This window comes from Pelobates fuscus, chromosome 8, assembly GCF_036172605.1.
Source record: "Pelobates fuscus isolate aPelFus1 chromosome 8, aPelFus1.pri, whole genome shotgun sequence".
NCBI lineage: Eukaryota > Metazoa > Chordata > Amphibia > Anura > Pelobatidae > Pelobates > Pelobates fuscus.
Genome location: NC_086324.1, coordinates 173,520,743 through 173,542,486, shown reverse-complemented (window position 1 = coordinate 173,542,486; position 21,744 = coordinate 173,520,743). Strand labels below are relative to the sequence as shown.

Sequence of the window (21,744 nt, the reverse complement as noted above, 5' to 3'; positions counted from 1 at the left end):
CTTAAACTGGGAGAATGGAAATGAAAGGCTTTATTGGAATGAAATCCTCGTAGGTTGTAAATACCACATACGATAATAGGAGATTCGGTAACATGGGGCTGATACGAAGTTGTAATACAGAATACTGACATAGAAATGTATTAGAACACTAGAGTGTAACAATGCTGATACAGCATAAATACATAGAATACGATTTCTATCTGCCTGGTGATTCAGCAAATACAAGAAATATAAAAATACATCAGGCTTATGGTAAATTAACAAAGAATTAAAGGGGAAATCACAAATATTACGAAACCCGTTTATGTACCAACAACCCGTTTCTTCGATCATTTCCCCCGTAGCAATGGAGACTGTGGCTTTTGTACCGGCAAGGAAAGCTATTAAAAGGTGAAAAATAGTGTAATCTTAAGATTACAGATCTCCAAGATTTGGGGTTTTGAGGATACACTCTACACTAGTTCTCCAGGCACCACCGATAACCGTTTTGAAATAGACGCATCCATGGTGAAACATCCACAGATTGGAGCCAATCTTCTGGCATCCATGGCCATTGCCACATAAGGACACACCGTTCTGGATGAGGCATCATGGCCAAGTGACGTCCGTCCTCCGAGCAGAGGGCAGCTATACCAAGAGGAGAGCCATTGGGGTTCATGGGATATTTCTCAGTGGGATTTCCTGAATCATCCACATAAAGAATAGGGGCCAAGTGTTGAGAGATTATGTAGTCTTGGACCTTCTGAGATCGGAACCTCATGAGACCTGAAAAGGAAGAGGCAAAGATCAAAGTTAAGGACTGGAATGCTATGTAGTTACTCCATATTTCAGTTGGTTAAAAAGGAATGTGTACACAATGTAAGCTTGCTTAAGCTGGAGCTCAAATATCTCCATTCCTCAATTGTAAGGTTCTGCAGAACATGTTGACGCTATATAAATGATGATAATAAATTACCTTCCCCGTGTGCAACCCACACACCAAATGAAGAGCCTTCCATTCCACGCAGCAGAATGGACGGACTGGTTTCTATCTTCACAGTGACAAAACGAGACTCAAACCGTCCAGACAGATTGTGACTCAGCAGTACTCCCTGAGTGGGAAGCTCACCTGTAGGATGAAGGGAAAACATGAAGAGAGTCCCCAGGAAATAGAATGTGATCTGATGTTTGAAGTTCACTCACCTGTAACTGTGGGATGATCTGGTCCCACCCAACCCAAGAGTGCCATTAGCTGGCAACCATTGCAAACTCCCAGGCTGAACGTGTCGGGCCGACAGCGGAAAGCCTCAAACTGTTCACGCACGGCAGTGTTATACCGCACAGATGCAGCCCAGCCTGTTATACCGCAACAAACCAGATCACAAAAAAAATAAAAAACATGTAGCCTATCAATCACTGTGAACAGTACTAGATCACTTAAATACACTCACCTTTTGCAGAACCCAAGACATCTGCATAACTGAATCCTCCTACAAATATGAGGCCTCGAAAAGAGTCCAAAGTGCCCCCTCCAGATAGAAGGTCTTCCATAGTGAGATCCCATACCTAGAGAGAGAAGGACGCCAAGAACAGTTGGTGTTACATGGTAAGATGATGGGATCAGTGAATATTAGATACAAAATCTGAAGTTACCTCAAAACCAGCCATCAACAATGCAGCCGCCATCTCTCTGTCCCCATTGCTTCCTTCTTCACGTACCACAGCAACGCGAGGCTGAGATGAACCTATTACAAGAAGTTAGTTAAACCACCATGGTTTTATTGCAATACTTCAGACAAAGATTTTACTGTAATTTAAAGTACCAGGTGCTGGCGATAGTAAACTTTTCTCTGAGGGGTCAAAAGTCAGATGGAATTTTGGCCCCTCTCTCTGACGAAGTTCAATCTCTTCCTGGGCCACAAAACTTGGATTAGCCTGCAAGCGCTCCAGCTGAAAACTTGTTTCTTCCCACACAGCTCGCAGGTTCCCCACCTCATCGGAGAGCACTTCTTGGTCATTCACACAGATTCTGACCTGGAAAGATCACCATTGAATCAGAGATTGAACAGTTCCTTAAACGTGGGTAATTTAAGATTGAACGTAAGACTAACCTTGGCATTAGACCCATAACCACCGGTACGTCCAATTTTCAGACACTGCACCCCAGCTGCTCGGTACTGTGCCATGACCCCTTCCAGCACCAACTCAGACATCTCTAGAACCAGCCCCAACTCTTCTGCAAATAGGATCTCCAAAGCTGATTAAACAAAAAAAAGAGGGGAACATGTAAGGTAACGTAAAGATTACTAGGATTTGCATTTATTTTCCACAAATGAGGACAGAACTTGCAGAGAGTATACTAACCACTTCTGCCGGGGAAAGAAATCTGAATATCCAAGCCACAATTTCCTGCAAAGGCCATCTCCAGAAGACAAGTGATCAAACCTCCATCACTTACATCATGTCCGGCACTCAAGCAGCGATCTGAGGGTGTTAAAAGTGTACAGAACAAAAGTTAATATTTAGTTACAGAAAATCGATAATTTGTCCACAACACAACCATCTGACTGTCCCCAAGAATCTTTCACAGACGCAGCCCGGCTCTTCCGCTCACCTCGGAGAAGTTTCTGTGTAATCTGGAAACAGGACACCAATGTCTGAGGGTCTTCCAGGTCAGGTGGCTGATCTCCCAGCTGTGAATAGCACTGAGACAGTGCACTGCCACCCAGCCGGTAAAGGCCCGGACTGAGTGGAACATAGAGCAGAACACCTGGAGAAAGAAAGACTCTACAGTCAGACGGCTTCTCTATGTCAAGCAAGACAATCTCTTCAAACTTTGCCTATTTCTTTAAAAGGAACAATCTAAGCAACATAACCATCACAGCACGCTAGAGTTATGGCCACGAGTGCCTTGCTACCTCCCACTTGTACCTGGCACCTGGGCTCTGCCAGTTGCCACTCCCCACCTCCACTACTTCAGTTGGAGAGCTGGAACCTCCTAAGCAGTACAGGGTTGGCTTATTGGCTGACTGTCAGCGGACCTGTCTCAGCCAATGAGCGAAGTCTTGCACCTCTGGGTTATCTCAGAGAGAAAGTAGCAATAACAATTTGTAAAAAAAACAAATAAACAAGAAAAACATTTTTTTAACACCTACCACTTTTACATAACTAAAAACTAAATCAAATTTTCATTTACACAAAACTGGTGGATTAGGGTTTACAGGAGAGTAAAACTATAATACCTTTAATGTCAATATGTTAATGTTACCTTGTTGTTTGGGGTTTTTAAGGTCGGGTGTTATGGTTGCGGTAATGTCTGGACACACTGCGTACACGGAAACAACAAGAGACCCTGGGAAGGAAGGACATGGGTTACTAACTATAATAACTTCCTTCAAACACAGCAGAACCGAGAAACAAATGGGGTGAAAAACCATCAAAAAATAATATTCCTGCAATGTTTACCTGGGGCTTTGACGGTTTCTGTTCCCACTCTGGCTGCCATGCTGAGGGAATCTTTTCCTCCATCTATTGCCACTCCCAACTTCGCCATGACATCACACATAGCGACACAAGCGTCATACAATGCAGCTCCCTCTCCCGGGAGTTTGGCTGCCCACATCCAGTTACCGCTGCATTTCACATCCTAAAAGGAGAAGACAAAACGCAAAGATAACTTTTTATGTCTACTTGGACAGCCTGCTAATCCCATTGGCTTTGCTTCACTTACTAACGGGATTTATTGAAAATGTCATCTAAAATAAGAAATTCTGACATATACAATAATCCTTTTCCTGTAAAGCAACAGGAAGCATATTGACAAAATAACTTAAACGTAACGGCTTTAAGGACATGATCGAGCAGAATATCCTGTTTCACTGTAGGCTGAGGAAGGACGTTTAATTTACAAGTAACTTTGGAACTTCCTGTATCAGACATGAATAGGAAATGCAGTAAATAAGATATGGAAATATTTGGATGTCTGTGGATCTTTCTATGGTGACTCATAGAAAGGCAGGCAACTGCAATTAGATTACACAAAAAAAAAACAGACTGATGGTCTAGCCCTAAAAAAGGCTTTTTGGGGTGCTGTCCTTACAGCAGAGATCAGATGAGTCCTTCAGGGTAGAGGACCATACATGGTCTTACCTTCAGATCGGTTATCTGAGCAAACACGAGGTTGGTCAGAGCTTCTGCCACTGCCAGACGGGCTCCTGCCGCTGGATTTAGCAGACCTTTAATAGGTTGTTCTCCAATGGCTGTAGCTCCTCCCACAGTTCCAGAATAGGACAACGATACCACAGCCACGTCAGCCAAGGGTGTGTGTAGAGGGCCTACACATTGCTGCTGGGCCACAAGACCAGTGACTGAACGGTCCACCTGAGCACATACAAGGGCCGGGGATTAAAAGTGAAACACTGCGTGTTGGTAGACATAAGAAAAAAAAAAACACAAAACAAGATAAAACAGAGGAGATCCACCTAAGAAAGGAAAGTGCACTAACGTAGCCATTACCTTATTAGTCAGGTACCGTTTGCTTCCCACGGCTGGTAATCTCAGAACCCGCTGCAGAGCATCCCGGACTGTCAGCTCACTGGGTAAATTCAAAGGTTGTAGTTTAGGAGTAATTCGATTTAGAGCAAATTCCTAATATAAAATAGGAAAAAGGCAAATTAAAAAGGCGTTTGGAGAGACCAGTCCAATCAATAAGATGCAGAGGTGAGAGCTGATGTGTTCAGGGAGGAGATGGTACCTTGCGTGGCATCTTCCCCAGTACCCAGTCCAGCTGAAGATCTACAGGAAGGCTATTACGGTCATTGGAATTTGGGACAGGATCTGATTCACCGCCATTTACCAACACAATCTGCAAGGCGAGAAATACTGTATCAAAAAGGAAAAATATATATTTATATATTTTTAAAAAAATCTACAGCTGCCGATATGCGAGTCAGAAGGGAGGGCACACTTACCTTGCCATCTCCTGTGATCTTGCCCACAAAGTCTACAGGGCATCTCTCTCTACTGCAAACAGAACGCAGGAATTTCTCATCAGACGGACGGACAAGCAACGCATTGGATTCCTGATATTCTGCACCCCAAATCTCCAGCACACTCAAAGTAGGGTCCCCGAGCTTTACAGTGAAAGGGAATAAAATATATAGGTTTGTGTAAACAGGGAGAGAAAGGAAATAGTAAGGAATTTAGAAGCCACTCGGTCACGCTGAGCTCACCTGGAAGTGGCGTGTGTAGATCACAGCTCCTTGAGGCTCGCTGAGCTCTTTCAGAACATTACCTGTTGTTCAGAGAGAGACATTAGGAGCAGCATCAAAGAACTCTGACATAAAGTGTTTGTTTTTGCACTTGGTACATTATAAATGTGAAGGAAGACTCACCGTTGCCTCCTGCCCCCTGATCATGGATGCTACAGATTGGATTACTGGAGATTTTCTCCACACAAGCCCGCACTGCGCGATTCATTTTTTGCTCCATCTCTGCGTCCCCTCGTTGTACGGCTCCAAAATCAAGATCAATGGCATTATCACCCTGAACCTAAATAACAGTGAGTTACAGATTCAGATCCCACTACTCAATTACTATCCTGGGAACCAACTTATCACGAAAACAAAAACACCTCTAATTTCAAATCCCACAAAACCAGAAGATGGAGCTCTGTACCAGGAGTGCCACCCTAACAAATCTCTTTAAACTTTATAAATCATATTTACCTGAATAGAGGATGCAGCTCCCCCTCCAACACCTATCCGATAGATTGGACCCCCGACTTTTACCACCAGCATTCCTGGGAGAAATGGATTCAGACATTTAGAAACAAGTCTCAAATTCTACACATTCGTCAGTTGCCAGGTAACAAACCCATTCGTCCAGTGTACCATTTATAAATGATTTTCTTGGTTACCCCAATTTCTGTTTTTTGGATATAATCCACCGATACCTATAGTGTATAGCACCCGCTCTCACATTGTTACTATACTACGGCACAGCGATTGCAAACCTTTCACAGACCGAGACACGGCAATACGCGAAAATGTGTCAAGGTGCTACCAGAGATAGTTACTGCTTAAAGAAAGGCATGAAGATACAGGAGGAAAACTGCATAAAAATAAAATGGGAAAACTGCTCGGGCCATATATATATATATATATACATAATATATATAAAATAAATAAAAAACACACCACAACATGCCTGCCCAGACGGAATACACAACCCTACAAGGAATATCCCATAAATCGTTACCACAAAGCCATATAAAGAAATTCACTTTGAAACTTACATTCTAATTTTTTAGGACTGCAGTTACCCATTTGCTCTAGAGTCAAGGTACACTAGAGTCTCTAGAGGAGCAGAGTACTTTAAGGGAGGTTTGTCCCCATTTAGATGTCACACAGGTTCCTAACATACTCTGGACCTGTGAGCAAACTGAATCCCTTACCTGGTTCAGGAGTCTCTTTCTTATGGTGAACATCCTCCATTGACCCAATTCCTCCACTAAACATTATGGGTTTTACCCATTCTCGTCTTTCCCCGGAGGGCAAACGAAGTCCAAACGAACGAGCAAATCCTAGGATATTCATAGAGTATGTTATTATAACAGGGACACATTTTCAGTTAAAACATCCCTTCCTGGTAATTCTAGAGACTCTTACCGGTCAGGACTGGCTCGCCAAATTTATTCCCATAATCTGAGGCGCCATTACTTGCTTCAATAGCGACCTCTAGAGGCCGGGCAAACTGCACGGGGTATTGAAAGGAAGAGTCCTCCCAAGGGAGCGAGTACCCTATTAGAACGGTAACAAAAAAATTAAACACATTCATATTTCACATTTACAAATATATGTATAAAAGTTTCCCATTTAGTGCATGGGGACTAATCTTATCCCATAAACCCATACAAGGCGATTATGGGATATGTAGTCCACAAAGGCAGAAGTTACAGATTTAATGAGTGAAATTGCAGAATAAAACTGACAGTAGTCATACTGCAGCTGTTGTCTCAGTTTTACCACATCTCACACACACACACACAATATCAGCCTGTCAGATGAGTTGAAGGCATGAACGGTAAAAAAAAGTTGTTTGCCTGGGCAAGAGATATATAGGGTGAGATTTATCAAAGTGTCTTATTTTTGGGATTAAATCCGTTTATATTTATTACTTGTTCTACAGGTTGTCTAAAAAGAGTCAGAGTTTCTCAGACTAAATTCCGTTTCTTGTTTTTAAATTCAGATAGGACTGAAAAATGTAAAGTAGCAGAAAAAAAAATGGAAACAGCACCCTGGAGGGAAGATTGGTGAACAGACTGACAAATCTCTGCATCTTACAATCAAAACTAAGGTTAGGCCACAGACAGATTTAATAGATTGCTCCCTGTGTGCCGGGAGACAGGGATACGTACCTGGAATATGAAGGTTCCCAAAACAGTACCCAGCTGTACCCGCAATAACATGGGCCCCACGTCCCGTGCTCTGAACATCCCGAATACGTCCACCTGTGCCGGTGGTAGCTCCGCTGAATGGAGCAACACCTGGTACAAAAAAAGCAGAGAGTGAGGAAATCTGGCACAATAATACCTGTAACAAAGCACCTGTGGCAAATGCGCCTATCCCACAAGCTCCTGGAGGAGCCTGCTAGCTAGCCTCCTGCCCAAAGACTATGGCCCGTGTGACAGACCACCCTGTCACTGATTATACTCTGATTAACCGAACAAACTCACGAATTGCCCTCTCTATACCCCCTGTACTCGGACCACCTCTTGGCTTGTTAACCCCTGTTGACCTCTCTGACACCTCAATCATCTGTTCGCACCTAGCTGTTTCAAATGTTCTGCTGGGTGGCCGCCGTTCGCATGAACAAACACGTGGAAAATGTGTTGGCGGCCATCTTGTTCGCACGAACGCAGGCTGCAGTGTTCGGACGTCGAGAGCATGAAACTAAAATCGGACAGACTAACTCGTGAACACCGCTGAACTAACGTATAATAGAGTATCCATTAAAAATCCTCAAAATCAAAAAGAAACCAATGGAAATATAGCGTTTAAAACATCCCTCTACTGGGAAAACACAGGCCCCACTAAAAAGCCAATATATAAGTGAAAAGTGGAATAATAACTAGATAAATTCTAGTAGAAAATAAATAAATGTTCTCTTACATCACTCCTGTTTTTTTTACTAGAATTTATCTAGTTATTATACCTCTTTTCACCGCTAAACTTATACAATCGCCTGCTTCTTTTCTAAGTGAGCTAGGAGAGCGCCGTTCGGTAGGATTGTTCGCACGAACTTGAACAATTGCTACCTAGGAGCCAGGAGAACTGCTCGGGATTTCTTTCGTTTTAGGACTCCCGAAAGTGAACGACCGCTACCACTTTTCTTATGGAACTATTTTGGGCAGTCACCAGCTGTGCGGTCTGTCAAAACTTTACCCCGATGGCGATTTGGCTGTATTCATGGGATATGAGCGCTATTTAGAAACTTTGGGCGCTCAGATCCAGGCTGTCTGGCAATATAAGACTTGTGGGGGTCCCTTGTTATATTGTGCATGTTTTGGGGTGTTTAATATTTTGTGCATTGTACCTCTGTGCCTAGGAGATCATTAGTTTAAGCAGAGTACACCCAGTTATTTTCCAGACACAGAGACTCTGGGGTGGAGTTTGAATGTAACTGTATGGAGACGACCTGCTGGGGGTCTGTGTACAAATTGCCTGTGCACTGACCCATTAAACCAGTTCACTCCCCGCATTAAGTCTCGGTAATGTCTGTGGGGGAAAGCTATGACTCAACAGCTATACTCTCTACAGGAGAGCTTTATTCACTAAAAGCTGGATCCAGGACCCTGATCCAGGGTGAGAAGCAACGGTGAGACTCCGGCCAAGCTGCAGCGGCTGAAGTGCAATAACTAGAGAGCGTGCTTGGCGGAGGTATCCAGTCGGGGTACCAGGCGATCCGCCACATCACCGGTCTCACCACCAGTCTTCTCTGATTGTAAAGTCATATCCTTTGTCCTCCTTGCTCCATCCAATTTTAACCCACATTCTGGTCTCACACCTCCCCTCACACCTCCTTGACTCCGGCCTTTCCTCTACCTTGCCTGCAGCTCCCTCCGAGCCCCCACCTTGCCTGCAGCTCCCTCCGAGCCCCCACCTTGCCTGCAGCTCCCTCCGAGCCCCCACCTTGCCTGCAGCTCCCTCCGAGCCCCCACCTTGCCTGCAGCTCCCTCCGAGCCCCCACCTTGCCTGCAGCTCCCTCCGAGCCCCCACCTTGCCTGCAGCTCCCTCCGAGCCCCCACCTTGCCTGCAACTCCCTCCGAGCCCCCACCTTGCCTGCAGCTCCCTCCGAGCCCCCACCTTGCCTGCAGCTCCCTCCGAGCCCCCACCTTGCCTGCAGCTCCCTCCGAGCCCCCACCTTGCCTGCAGCTCCCTCCGAGCCCCCATCTTGCCTGCAGCTCCCTCCGAGCCCCCACCTTGCCTGCAGCTCCCTCCGAGCCCCCACCTTGCCTGCAGCTCCCTCCGAGCCCCCACCTTGCCTGCAGCTCCCTCCGAGCCCCCACCTTGCCTGCAGCTCCCTCCGAGCCCCCACCTTGCCTGCAGCTCCCTCCGAGCCCCCACCTTGCCTGCAGCTCCCTCCGAGCCCCCACCTTGCCTGCAGCTCCCTCCGAGCCCCCACCTTGCCTGCAGCTCCCTCCGAGCCCCCACCTTGCCTGCAGCTCCCTCCGAGCCCCCACCTTGCCTGCAGCTCCCTCCGAGCCCCCACCTTGCCTGCAGCTCCCTCCGAGCCCCCACCTTGCCTGCAGCTCCCTCCGAGCCCCCACCTTGCCTGCAGCTCCCTCCGAGCCCCCACCTTGCCTGCAGCTCCCTCCGAGCCCCCACCTTGCCTGCAGCTCCCTCCGAGCCCCCACCTTGCCTGCAGCTCCCTCCGAGCCCCCACCTTGCCTGCAGCTCCCTCCGAGCCCCCACCTTGCCTGCAGCTCCCTCCGAGTCCCCACCTTGCCTGCAGCTCCCTCCGAGCCCCCACCTTGTCTGCAGCTCCCTCCGAGCCCCCACCTTGCCTGCAGCTCCATCCGAGCCTCCTTCAGTCACTAACACCTTTGCCTGTTTTCTTTCTATCCTCTCCCAGGTTTTACATCACTCACCAGTTGGAAAATTGTGAGTTTCCGCAGTGAAGATCAGGTGTCGCACGGAGGAGTGCAAGCGATAAGGTCCAGCACACGAAGGGTCTGTGGGGTTCAGACATGAGACCTCGCTTCCCTGGATCGCACTGAGGACAAAGAAAGAATAATCATGGATTGTGTTTAAATTTTATATACTGCAATACAAACAGACAACCCAACCGCCACAATACAAACAGAGCTGCTGATACAGGCTGCACGGTATGGGATATATATATACTTTACTATACGGACTGCACGGTATGGGATATATACACTATACTATACGGGCTGCACGGTATCCAATCTATACACTATACGGGCTGCACGGTATGGGATATATACACACTATACGGGCTGCACGGTATGGGATATATACACTATACGGGCTGCACGGTATGGGATATATACACTATACTATACGGGCTGCACGGTATCCAATCTATACACTATACGGGCTGCACGGTATGGGATATATACACTATACTATACGGGCTGCACGGTATGGGATATATACACTATACGGGCTGCACGGTATGGGATATATACACTATACGGGCTGCACGGTATGCAATATATACACTATACGGGCTGCACGGTATGGGATATATACACTATACGGGCTGCACGGTATGCAATATATACACTATACTATACGGGCTGCGCGGTATGGGATATATACACTTTACTATATGGGCTGCACAGTATGCAATATATACACCATATGGGCTGCGCGGTATGGGATATATACACTATACTATACGGGCTGCACGGTATCCAATCTATACACTATACGGGCTGCACGGTATGCAATATATACACTATACGGGCTGCACGGTATGCAATATATACACTGTACTGTGCGGGCTGCACGGTATGCAATATATACACTATACTATACGGGTAGCACGGTATGGGATATATACACTATACTATACGGGCTGCACGGTATCCAATCTATACACTATACGGGCTGCACGGTATGCAATATATACACTATACGGGCTGCACGGTATGCAATATATACACTGTACTGTGCGGGCTGCACGGTATGCAATTTATACACTATACTATATGGGTAGCACGGTATGCAATATATACACTATACTATATGGGTAGCATGGTTTGCAATATATACACTATACTATACGGGCTGCACGGTATGCAATATATACACTATACTATACGAGCAGGACGGTATGCAATATATACACTATACTATACGAGCAGGACGGTATGCAATATATACACTATACTATACGAGCAGGACGGTATGCAATATATACACTATACGGGTAGCACGGTATGCAATATATACACTATACGGGCTGCACGGTATGCAATTTATACACTATACTATATGGGTAGCACGGTATGCAATATATACACTATACTATATGGGTAGCATGGTTTGCAATATATACACTATACTATACGGGCTGCACGGTATGCAATATATACACTATACTATACGAGCAGGACGGTATGCAATATATACACTATATGGGTAGCATGGTATGCAATATATACAGGCTGGGCGGTATGGGATATATACATTGTATACAGGCTGTGTGGTATAAAATATACACTATATACAGGCTGAGCGGTATGGGATATATACACTGTTTACAGGCTGTGTGGTATAAAATATACACTATATACAGGCTGAGCGGTATGGGATATATACATTGTATACAGGCGGTGTGGTATAAAATATACACTATATACAGGCTGCGCGGTATGGGATATATAAACTGTTTACAGGCTGTGTGGTATAAAATATACACTATATACAGGCTGTGCGGTATGGGATATATACACTGTATACAGGCTGTGTGGTATAAAATACACTATATACGGGCTGGGCAGTATGCAATATATACACCATATACAGGCTGCACGGTATGCAATATATACAGGCTGCGTGGTATGGAATATACACTATATACGGGCTGCATGGTATGCAATATATACAGGCTGGGCTGTATGGAATATACACTTTATACAGGCTGCGTGGTATGGGATATATACAGGCTGGGCTGTATGGAATATACACTATATACAGGCTGCGTGGTATGGGATATATACAGGCTGGGCTGTTAGGAATATACACTATATGCAGGCTGCATGGTATGCAATATATACAGGCTGGGCTGTTAGGAATATACACTTTATACAAGCTGCGTGGTATGGGATATATACAGGCTGGGCTGTATGGAATATACAGTATATACAGGCTGCGTGGTATGGGATATATACAGGCTGGGCTGTATGGAATATACAGTATATACAGGCTGCGTGGTATGGGATATTTGCACTGTATACAGCCTGTGGGTAAAGAATATTGACGATATACAGACCTGCTGTTGTCACAGAATTTGATGACATTGTTCGGATTACTCGTATCCTGAGTCTTCATGATCATGTCAAACAGAGACATCTCCTTCTCCTCCCCATCGACCGTCAGCTTGCCTTTAAAAAACCAATGGCGACTGTGCTCACTGTGGGAGAGACAGCTCTGTCATTCACCTGTCTACTGAGAGACCTCACACTAGAGAGGACAGAGTAACAGTATTATCAGAGAAAACACCAACCTGTTAGACTGCGCCAGGTCAAAGCATTCCACACTGCTAGGGTTCCGCCCCACGCGTTGGAACAGAGCCGTGTAAAAATCGAGATCCCACGAGTCAAACGCCAAACCTATGAGAACCGACAAAATCACAATGTGAAATCATCTTAAAAAATACTAAAAGTAATAATCAGAAAACAAAAAATAGCTAGACAGTTAGTTATGTTTTGCAACATTTTAATCCTTCATGTTGTGACGCACATTCAGTCAGACATTTCTTGCTCTCGTCTAAACTTTTCATTGCTCAATTAACTGTCAGACAGTAACAGGAGACCATGGTGGGACTTAGTATGTTCTAAACATGTGTGAAATCTGAATGAAATCAGGTGTTTTTATAATAATTTTTAAATAAATAACAGACGGTTTTAAACTGCTAATTGACTCCTTAAGGACCTCAGACGTACCTAGTACGTCCGTGGCAAATAAGAGCGCTTGAAGCGATCGTGACCGCTTCCAGCCGCTCTAAGAGTATTGCAGCGATGCCTCAATGTCGAGGCATCCTGCAATACCTCACCTGACTGCCAGGCCACTGGGGGACTGCCTGAGCTCTCAGGCTATCCCCCTAAAGCCTGTAAAAATGTTTTACAAGTTATAATAAAGTTTTAACAGTTTATAAATGTAATAAAAGTACTTGGATCATACATATGTATTAATTTAGAGGAGCAAAAGGTTTAAAAATAATATCAGGAAGTATTACTTTACTGAGAGGGTAGTGGATGCATGGAATAGCCTTCCAGCTGAAGTGGTAGAGGTTAACACAGTAAAGGAGTTTAAGCATGCGTGGGATAGGCATAAGGCTATCCTAACTATAAGATAAGGCCAGGGACTAATGAAAGTATTTGGAAAACTGGGCAGACTAGATGGGCCGAATGGTTCTTATCTGCCGTCATATGCTATGTTTCTATGATCTAAGTACTTGTATATGCACATATACATACATAAACTATATATATATATTTATTTAAATTCTACATATATATTTATATAATATTTTTACATAATTAAGTAATTTCATTAATTACAATTTGAGGGACCTGCCTGACAACCCAAGCAGAGGGTCCAGAGAATTTGGTTCCCAAGCCCTGCATTTAACCCTGTAACTTTCCAAGACACTATAAAACCTGTACATGGGGGGTATTGTTATACTCGGGAGACTTCACTGAACACAAATATTAGTGTTTCAAAACATATCACAACAATGATATCGTCAGTGAAAGTGCCATTTTTCACACACAAACAACACTTTCACTGATGACATAGTTGTTGTAATACATTTTACTGTTTTGAAACACTAATATTTGTATTCAGCGAAGTCTCCCGAGTATAACAGTACCCCCCATGTACTAGTTTTATGTTTGTTTTTAAAAGTTACAGGGTCAAATATAAGGCTTGCATTTCTGTTTTTTACATTGAATTTTGCCAGATTGTTTTTGTTGCCTTTGAGACCATATGGTAGCCCAGGAATGAGAATTACCTTCATGATGGCATACCATTTGCAAAAGTAGACAGCCCAAGGTATTGCAAATGGGGTATGTTCAGTTTTTTAGTAGCCACGTAGTCACAAACGCTGGTCAAATTTAGCGTTCAATTTAGTTTTTTGCATTTTTCACATACAAACAAATGTGAACACTAACTTTGGCCAGTGTCATATTGGGCCATATTAAGAGCCCATTTGGCCTTGTGCTGACAATTATGGGCATTATTATAGATTTGTATTGATAGAAAACACTAAAACAGTTATACCTCCCAATCGTCATGTATCTGGTGGAGATGGTGCTGGAGGGAAACTCACAGGATATAGCTTTAAGAAAACACATACCATATGCTAATCTCTTGAGTTTATCTTTCAAGTAAATCCATACCGCCTAACAGCCGTGTCCAGTGAAGCAGGGTTTCGGTGGGTGGGGTGAAAGGGTGGGCCACTGACGCAAATCACATAACCAGAACTGCCCAAAGGGGCAATCATGCCCCAAAAAATCTGCCCAAGTAATTAGGTCAGTCTGGCGTGAATGCATGTCAGGCTGCCTGCCAATCATGCATGCTGGCCAACCAATGGCATACTATGCAAATAGCACCCTGAGCTTGGCATAAATGCATCTAATGATGCGCTAGCTCCACGCTTTCTAAGGACTGTCTCCTAGCGCTCGCTAGTCCACTCCTTTCCTAACCTTCTTACTAGCAGGTAGAAGCTCCTGGTATATAGTCTGGGACAGGGAAAAGGTATATGTAGTGGGGGTATCTGTAAGCGAAGCTGTAAGAGCATTTGCATAGTGCGCAATGTCAGCTTTACCTTATCTAATTTCATTGTCCGCCAATCCACACAAGTTTTGTTTCCCTACATCCACATGTGAAGAGTAGTAAAAAAAATTCCATGGGCATGGGCCTGAAGCTGCAGCTCCATCAGCCCTTATGTTAATCTGGCCCCGGCCAGTGTTTGTGACTAAGTGGCTACTAGAAAAGTCCCTTGAGTTGACTACTTTTGCAAAATATATACATGTGAAGGTTATTCAGGGATTCCTGACCGATATCAGTGTTACAATGTAACTTGCGTTAATTTAAAAGAAAAAATGGTTTGGAAATAGCAAAGTGCTACTTGTGCTTATAGCCCTATAACTTTCCAAAGAAAGCTAAGAACATGCTAACATTGGGCATTTCTAAACTCAGGACAAATTGTAGAAACTATTTAGCGCGGGTGTTTTTTGGCAGTTGTAGATGCGTAACAGATTCTGGGGGTCAAAGTTAGAAAAAGTGTTTTTTGTTCATCATATTTTATAATTTGTTTATAATATATTATATGATATGATGAAAATATTGGTATCTTTAGAAAGACCATTTAATGGCGAGAAAAACTGTATTTGATATGTGTGGGTACAGTAAATGAGTAAGAGGAAAATTACAGCTAAACACAAAAAACGCAGAAATGTAAAAATAGCCCTGGTCCCAAACGGTAAGAAAATTGAAAAACGGTCTGGTTTCTAAGGGGTAAAAGAAAAGATTATATTTTGAATACGCAAAACAAGTAATTACAAAGCAAAGAGGGAAAGAAAAATGCATTCGGAATTTAAAGTAATTTTTAATTCATCACAGAAACTCCACTACTGACAATGGCGGAAAAATATCTGGGGGAAAAAAGGGCACTTTGCACCTTTCTAATGTATTATGAATTATAAGACATTTGTAAAACGAAAAATAAAATGACACAAGAGATGCACAAATCAGGAAATAGGTGCAAATGGGGAAAGAGACAGAAAAACACCCTAAAAAGGGTTTACAGCTGTGGACCCCAGGAAATGCTGCTTTTTTTGACATGACGAATTATGGAGAGGTTTTTTTTGGTAAATACGTGTTTTACAGCATTCTGCACCTTAAATTCAAAGGATTTGTAATATTCTGTTTACCTATTCCATAGTTTTGAATTAATAGCAAAAACAGATGTGAGAAAGGATGGACGCAAGTCTTTTCAGCAACGATAATGATAATGAAAAAAGAGAGCTTAGTTTCCTTTAATGCGGGCATCTCTAGGAAAGTATATCATTGAACACATGGGCCAGACCAAGGCAGGTAGAGAAAGGATAGAGTCACAATGTCAGAGCACCACGGGGCCGGAGATTACACATACCCAGCTCAGTGTTGGCCCTCTCCAGCGCCGCCCTGCCTTGCCCCAGCACATCCACTTCATACACCTGCTCAGGAAGGACAGACACCTGGAAGCTGGTCACAGGCTCAGGGTAGACACATTCCGTCATTCGGTCATACAGAGACATCGAGATCTTCTTCAACTCGCCCTCCTCTGGTTGGGTCTGGAACTGAGAGCATGAGTGGGAGATGTTTAGGGAAAAAGCAGAGACATCTGAATAATATGAGACTAAGGACAATAGGAAGAGGAGAACCACAACTATGGTTCTATAACAACATACAAGGAGTAGAGAGCCATGCAGAGTCAGAATGAAACTTCCCGGGTTCATTTTACAAATGGAAAGGTCATCGTGAACCAGAATGAGTTAATAAGTGAATTATAGAAATATCGCCACAGCAGCAGACAAACACTCCCTTATTCTCTGTTACATTGTATTATCTTATAATCTCTTCCCGGGGGCCCAGCACAATATACTATTCTGCTCCGTGTAGCTGTGTGAGTGCCTTACCTTTATCAAGTACCTCCGGGAACACTCAATCCTGTCTACATGTGAGAGACCGATAGAGCGACAGACGGAGACCGCGTTGGTGGAGGCTGCGGTGGAGAAATTCATCCTGAAGGAAAACACACAGATTGTATACTAGCTCTAAATGCTAACAAGACATGGGAAAACGCGGTAGGCCAGGGAAGCTCACCTTGGGCCAATTTCTATCAGAAGGTCAGAGGGCTCAGGGTGAAGATAAGACGTGTCCGAGATACCGTCAGGGTCAAAAGGACAACTGAAGAGCCAACGCAGGGCATCAACCTCCTGACTGGATGGGGGAGACTCACCTGGGGAGAAACAAAACAAATTGTGTCATGGGATCAGAGTGAAAGAGAGACTGGGGACAGTATACCGTGCAGTCAGCAGGGGGTATACAGTGTATTACACTATGCAGTCAGGGGGGCACACATTGAGGGTACATTATACTAAGCAGTCAGGGTGGGGGGGGGGGGCAGTGAGGGTACATTGCACCATGCAGTCAGGGGGGCACACAGTAAGGGTACATTACACTACGCAGTCAGGGGGGCACATTACACTACGCAGTCAGGGGGGGCACACAGTAAGGGTATATTACACTATGCAGTCAGGGGGGGCACACAGTAAGGGTACATTACACTATGCAGTCGGGGGTGGGGGGGGCAGTGAGGGTACATTACACCATGCAGTCAGGGGGGCACACAGTAAGGGTACATTACACTACGCAGTCAGGGGGGCACATTACACTACGCAGTCAGGGGGGGCACACAGTAAGGGTATATTACACTATGCAGTCAGGGGGGGCACACAGTAAGGGTACATTACACTATGCAGTCAGGGGGGGCACACAGTGAGGGTACATTACACTATGCAGTCGGGGGGGGCACACAGTAAAGGTACATTACACTATGCAGTCAAGGAACGACGACAGTGAGGGTACATTACACTATGCAGTGGGGGGGGCACACAGTGAGGGTATATTACACTATGCAGTGGGGGGGGCACACAGTGAGGGTATATTACACTATGCAGTGGGGGGGCACACAGTGAGGGTATATTACACTATGCAGTGGGGGGGGCACACAGTGAGGGTATATTACACTATGCAGTGGGGGGGAGCACACAGTGAGGGTACATTACACTATGCAGTTGGGCGGGAGAGGGGGGGCACCCACAGTGAGGGTATATTACACTATGCAGTGGGGGGGGGGCACACAGTGAGGGTATATTACACTATGCAGTGGGGGGGCACACAGTAAGGGTACATTACACTATGCAGTCAGGGGGGGCACACAGTGAGGGTATATTACACTATGCAGTGGGGGGGAGCACACAGTGAGGGTACATTACACTATGCAGTTGGGCGGGAGAGGGGGGGCACCCACAGTGAGGGTATATTACACTATGCAGTGGGGGGGGGGGGCACACAGTGAGGGTACATTACACTATGCAGTCAGGGAGGCACACAGTCAGGGTACATTACACCATGCAGTGGAGGGGGTGCACACAGTTAGGGTATGTTATGCCAGGCAGTCAGGGTGGGCACACAGTGAGGGTAAATTACACTACGCAGTCAGGGGGGCACACAGTGAGGGTACATTACACTACGCAGTCAGGGGGGCACACAGTGAGGGTACATTACACTACGCAGTCAGGGGGGCACACAGTGAGGGTACATTACACTACGCAGTCAGGGGGGCACACAGTGAGGGTACATTACACTACGCAGTCAGGGGGGCACACAGTGAGGGTACATTACACTACGCAGTCAGGGGGGCACACAGTGAGGGTATGTTATGCCAGGCAGTCAGGGGGGCACACAGTGAGGGTATCGTATGCCAGGCAGTCAGGGTGGGCACACAGTGAGGGTATATTACACTATGCAGTCAGGGGGGCAGCACACAGTGAGGGTACATTAGACTATGCAGTCAGGGGGGCACACAGTGAGGGTATGTTATGCCAGGCAGTCAGGGGGGCACACAGTCAGAGTAAATGGGTGGGCTGTAAAATAATTAAGAGGAATAAAAGGCAGTTAGGAAGTTCCGCCAGGTTGGTGGAGGGGACACTCACTTGTCCAGTTGACATTGTAGCACAACTCTCTCTGCTCACTCTGAATATACTCAGTGCCAGAAGGATGGGGTGCGCTGAACGGTGGCTGGACAGAGCGATAGAAGTGCAAGACCACCATCTTCACAGGTCGAGGGTCCTAAAAGAGAGAGAGTGAGTACTCAGTGATGGGGGGCTGGCAGGAAACCGAGCTTGGAGGAGCGATGGGCACATTATTAGTGGACTGATCAGCTGAGGTCGTCCATTAGTCACAGAAGAAGAGACTGAACAGAAAGTGAATGAGGCACAATGAGGTCTCTGTGAGTGGCCGGATCGCAGCGTAATTCATGGCATGTGTCGCCTGCGTGGTCTGCACTGCAAATGATCCACTTTTAATCCGGTTATCTTTGAGCAGAGGGGTGTACAATGGTGTACCCCGAATCCCTGTGTGCCCAAAACATGCTGTGAATCTCAACATCTACCACTCTCTGCCTGGCTTCACCTGGTATACACACTATACTATATATATATATATATATATATACACAGTGAGCATGCTGGCAGTATACACACTATTATTCACTATACTGTGTATATATATATACACACACAGTGAGCACGCTGACAGTATACACTATTATGCACTATACTGTATATATACACAGTGAGCACGCTGGCAGTATACACACTATTATTCACTATACTGTATATATACACAGTGAGCACGCTGGCAGTATACACACTATTATTCACTATACTGTATATATATATACACAGTGAGCACGCTGGCAGTATACACACTATTATTCACTATACTGTATATATACACAGTGAGCACGCTGGCAGTATACACACTATTATTCACTATACTGTATATACACACAGTGAGCACGCTGGCAGTATACACACTATTATTCACTATACTGTATATACACACAGTGAGCACGCTGGCAGTATACACACTATTATTCACTATACTGTATATACACAGTGAGCACGCTGGCAGTATACACACTATTATTCACTATACTGTATATACACAGTGAGCACGCTGGCAGTATAAACTATTATTCACTATACTGTATATACACAGTGAGAACGCTGACAGTATACACTATTATTCACTAAACTGTGAGCTGTCATACATCCTGCAGGGAACTGCATATTTTTTTATCAAAAAGCCAAATTGCATATGAGCAAATACTATTTCCGCACTGACAGCCTTACAGTGTCTTGAAATGGAAAAAAATCCCAATAGTCTGTACTGCAATTATCTATACAGCTAGGTATGTGATCCTACATCGACAAATATACACACTGCACATACAGAGCATGCACACACATAGCATGCACACACACTGCACACACATAGTATGCACACATACACTGCACACACACTGCACATACATAGCACGCACACATACACACTGCACATACATAGCATGCACACATACACACTGCACATACATAGCATGCACACATATACACTGCACATACATAGCATGCACACATACACTGCACACACATCGCATGCACACACACACTGCACACACATAGCATGCACATACAGAGCATGCACATACACACTGCACATAAAGAGCATGTACACATAGACTACACATACATAGCATGCACAAACTCACTCTATACATACTAAGTACACACCATGTCCACACACTAGAGACAGAGCGCACTGTGAGCTCACCTAAACCACGTGCTTCCTCAAACCCAGATCAGCAGACTGGGGGGAGGAGTGAGCAAAGGGAGCAGGAACTGAGGACAAGGGGAGGGTAGGGGGGAGGAGATACAGAGAGGGGGTAATATCACAGGGGGGATACAGAGAGGGGGTAATATCACAGGAGGGGATACAGAGAGGGGGTAATATCACAGGGGGGATACAGAGAGAGGGTAATATTACAGGAGGGGATACAGAGAGGGGGTAATATTACAGGGGGGATACAGAGAGGGGGTAATATTACAGGAGGGGATACAAAGAGGGGTAATATTACAGGAGGGGATACAGAGAGGGGGTAATATTACAGGGGGATACAGAGAGAGGGTAATATTACAGGAGGGATACAGAGAGGGGATAATATTACAGGAGTGGATACAGAGAGGGGTAATCTTACAGGAGGGATACAGAGAGGGGGTAATATTACAGGAGGGATACAGAGAGGGGATAATATTACAGGAGTGGATACAGAGAGGGGTAATCTTACAGGAGGGATACAGAGAGGGGGTAATATTACAGGAGGGGAGAGGGGGTAATATTACAGGAGGGGATACAGAGAGGGGGTAACATTACAGGGGGGATACAGAGAGGGGGTAATATTACAGGGGGGATACAGAGAAGGGTTAATATCACAGGAGGGGATACAGAGAGGGGGTAATATTACAGGAGGGATACAGAGAGGGGGTAATATTATGGGGGGATACAGAGAGAGGGTAATATTACAGGGGGGATACAGAGAGGGGGTAATATTACAGGAGGGATACAGAGAGGGGTAATATTATGGGGGGATACAGAGAGGGGGTAATATTACAGGGGGGATACAGAGAGGGGGTAATATTACAGGAGGGGATACAGAGAGGGGGTAATATCACAGGAGGGGATACAGAGAGGGGGTAATATTACAGGAGGGATACAGAGAGGGGTAATATTATGGGGGGATACAGAGAGGGGGTAATATTACAGGGGGGATACAGAGAGGGGGTAATATTACAGGGGGGATACAGAGAGGGGGAATATTACAGGGGGGATACAGAGA

The 21,744-nt window shown here is 45.1% G+C and overlaps 2 protein-coding genes across 5 annotated transcripts in view; one reads left to right on the top strand and one right to left on the bottom strand.

Annotated features, from left to right (window-relative positions):
* The window catches only part of LOC134572063 (very long chain fatty acid elongase 4-like), a 596,371-nt gene that overhangs the window by 15,557 nt on the left and 559,070 nt on the right, over positions 1-21,744 (top strand). The gene's annotated exons all lie outside the window — the stretch shown is intronic.
* PFAS (phosphoribosylformylglycinamidine synthase) lies at positions 13-20,676 on the bottom strand. Its single transcript, XM_063430859.1, has 29 exons — positions 20,642-20,676; positions 19,001-19,136; positions 17,106-17,241; positions 16,919-17,024; positions 16,393-16,579; positions 12,739-12,844; positions 12,505-12,645; positions 10,130-10,254; positions 7,397-7,525; positions 6,648-6,779; positions 6,434-6,562; positions 5,706-5,779; positions 5,373-5,529; positions 5,211-5,272; positions 4,950-5,111; positions 4,733-4,843; positions 4,495-4,626; positions 4,129-4,359; positions 3,445-3,625; positions 3,248-3,331; positions 2,594-2,749; positions 2,344-2,463; positions 2,091-2,236; positions 1,803-2,013; positions 1,633-1,724; positions 1,431-1,545; positions 1,183-1,335; positions 956-1,108; positions 13-765 (listed from the first exon to the last, which is right to left on the bottom strand). Exons 1-29 carry the CDS (start codon positions 20,642-20,644, stop codon positions 458-460), a joined length of 3,978 nt encoding a protein of 1,325 aa, XP_063286929.1. The 5' UTR covers positions 20,645-20,676; the 3' UTR covers positions 13-457.

Bases quoted from the DNA above. Each gene is read 5' to 3' on its own strand.
- PFAS (XM_063430859.1), bottom strand. The intron at 7,526-10,129 runs GTGAGTGATGTA...TTTTTGTACCAG, and splicing joins AACTCACAATTTTCCAACTG to GTGTTGCTCCATTCAGCGGA. The intron at 5,273-5,372 runs GTGAGTCTTCCT...TCTGAACAACAG, and splicing joins TCAGGGGGCAGGAGGCAACG to GTAATGTTCTGAAAGAGCTC.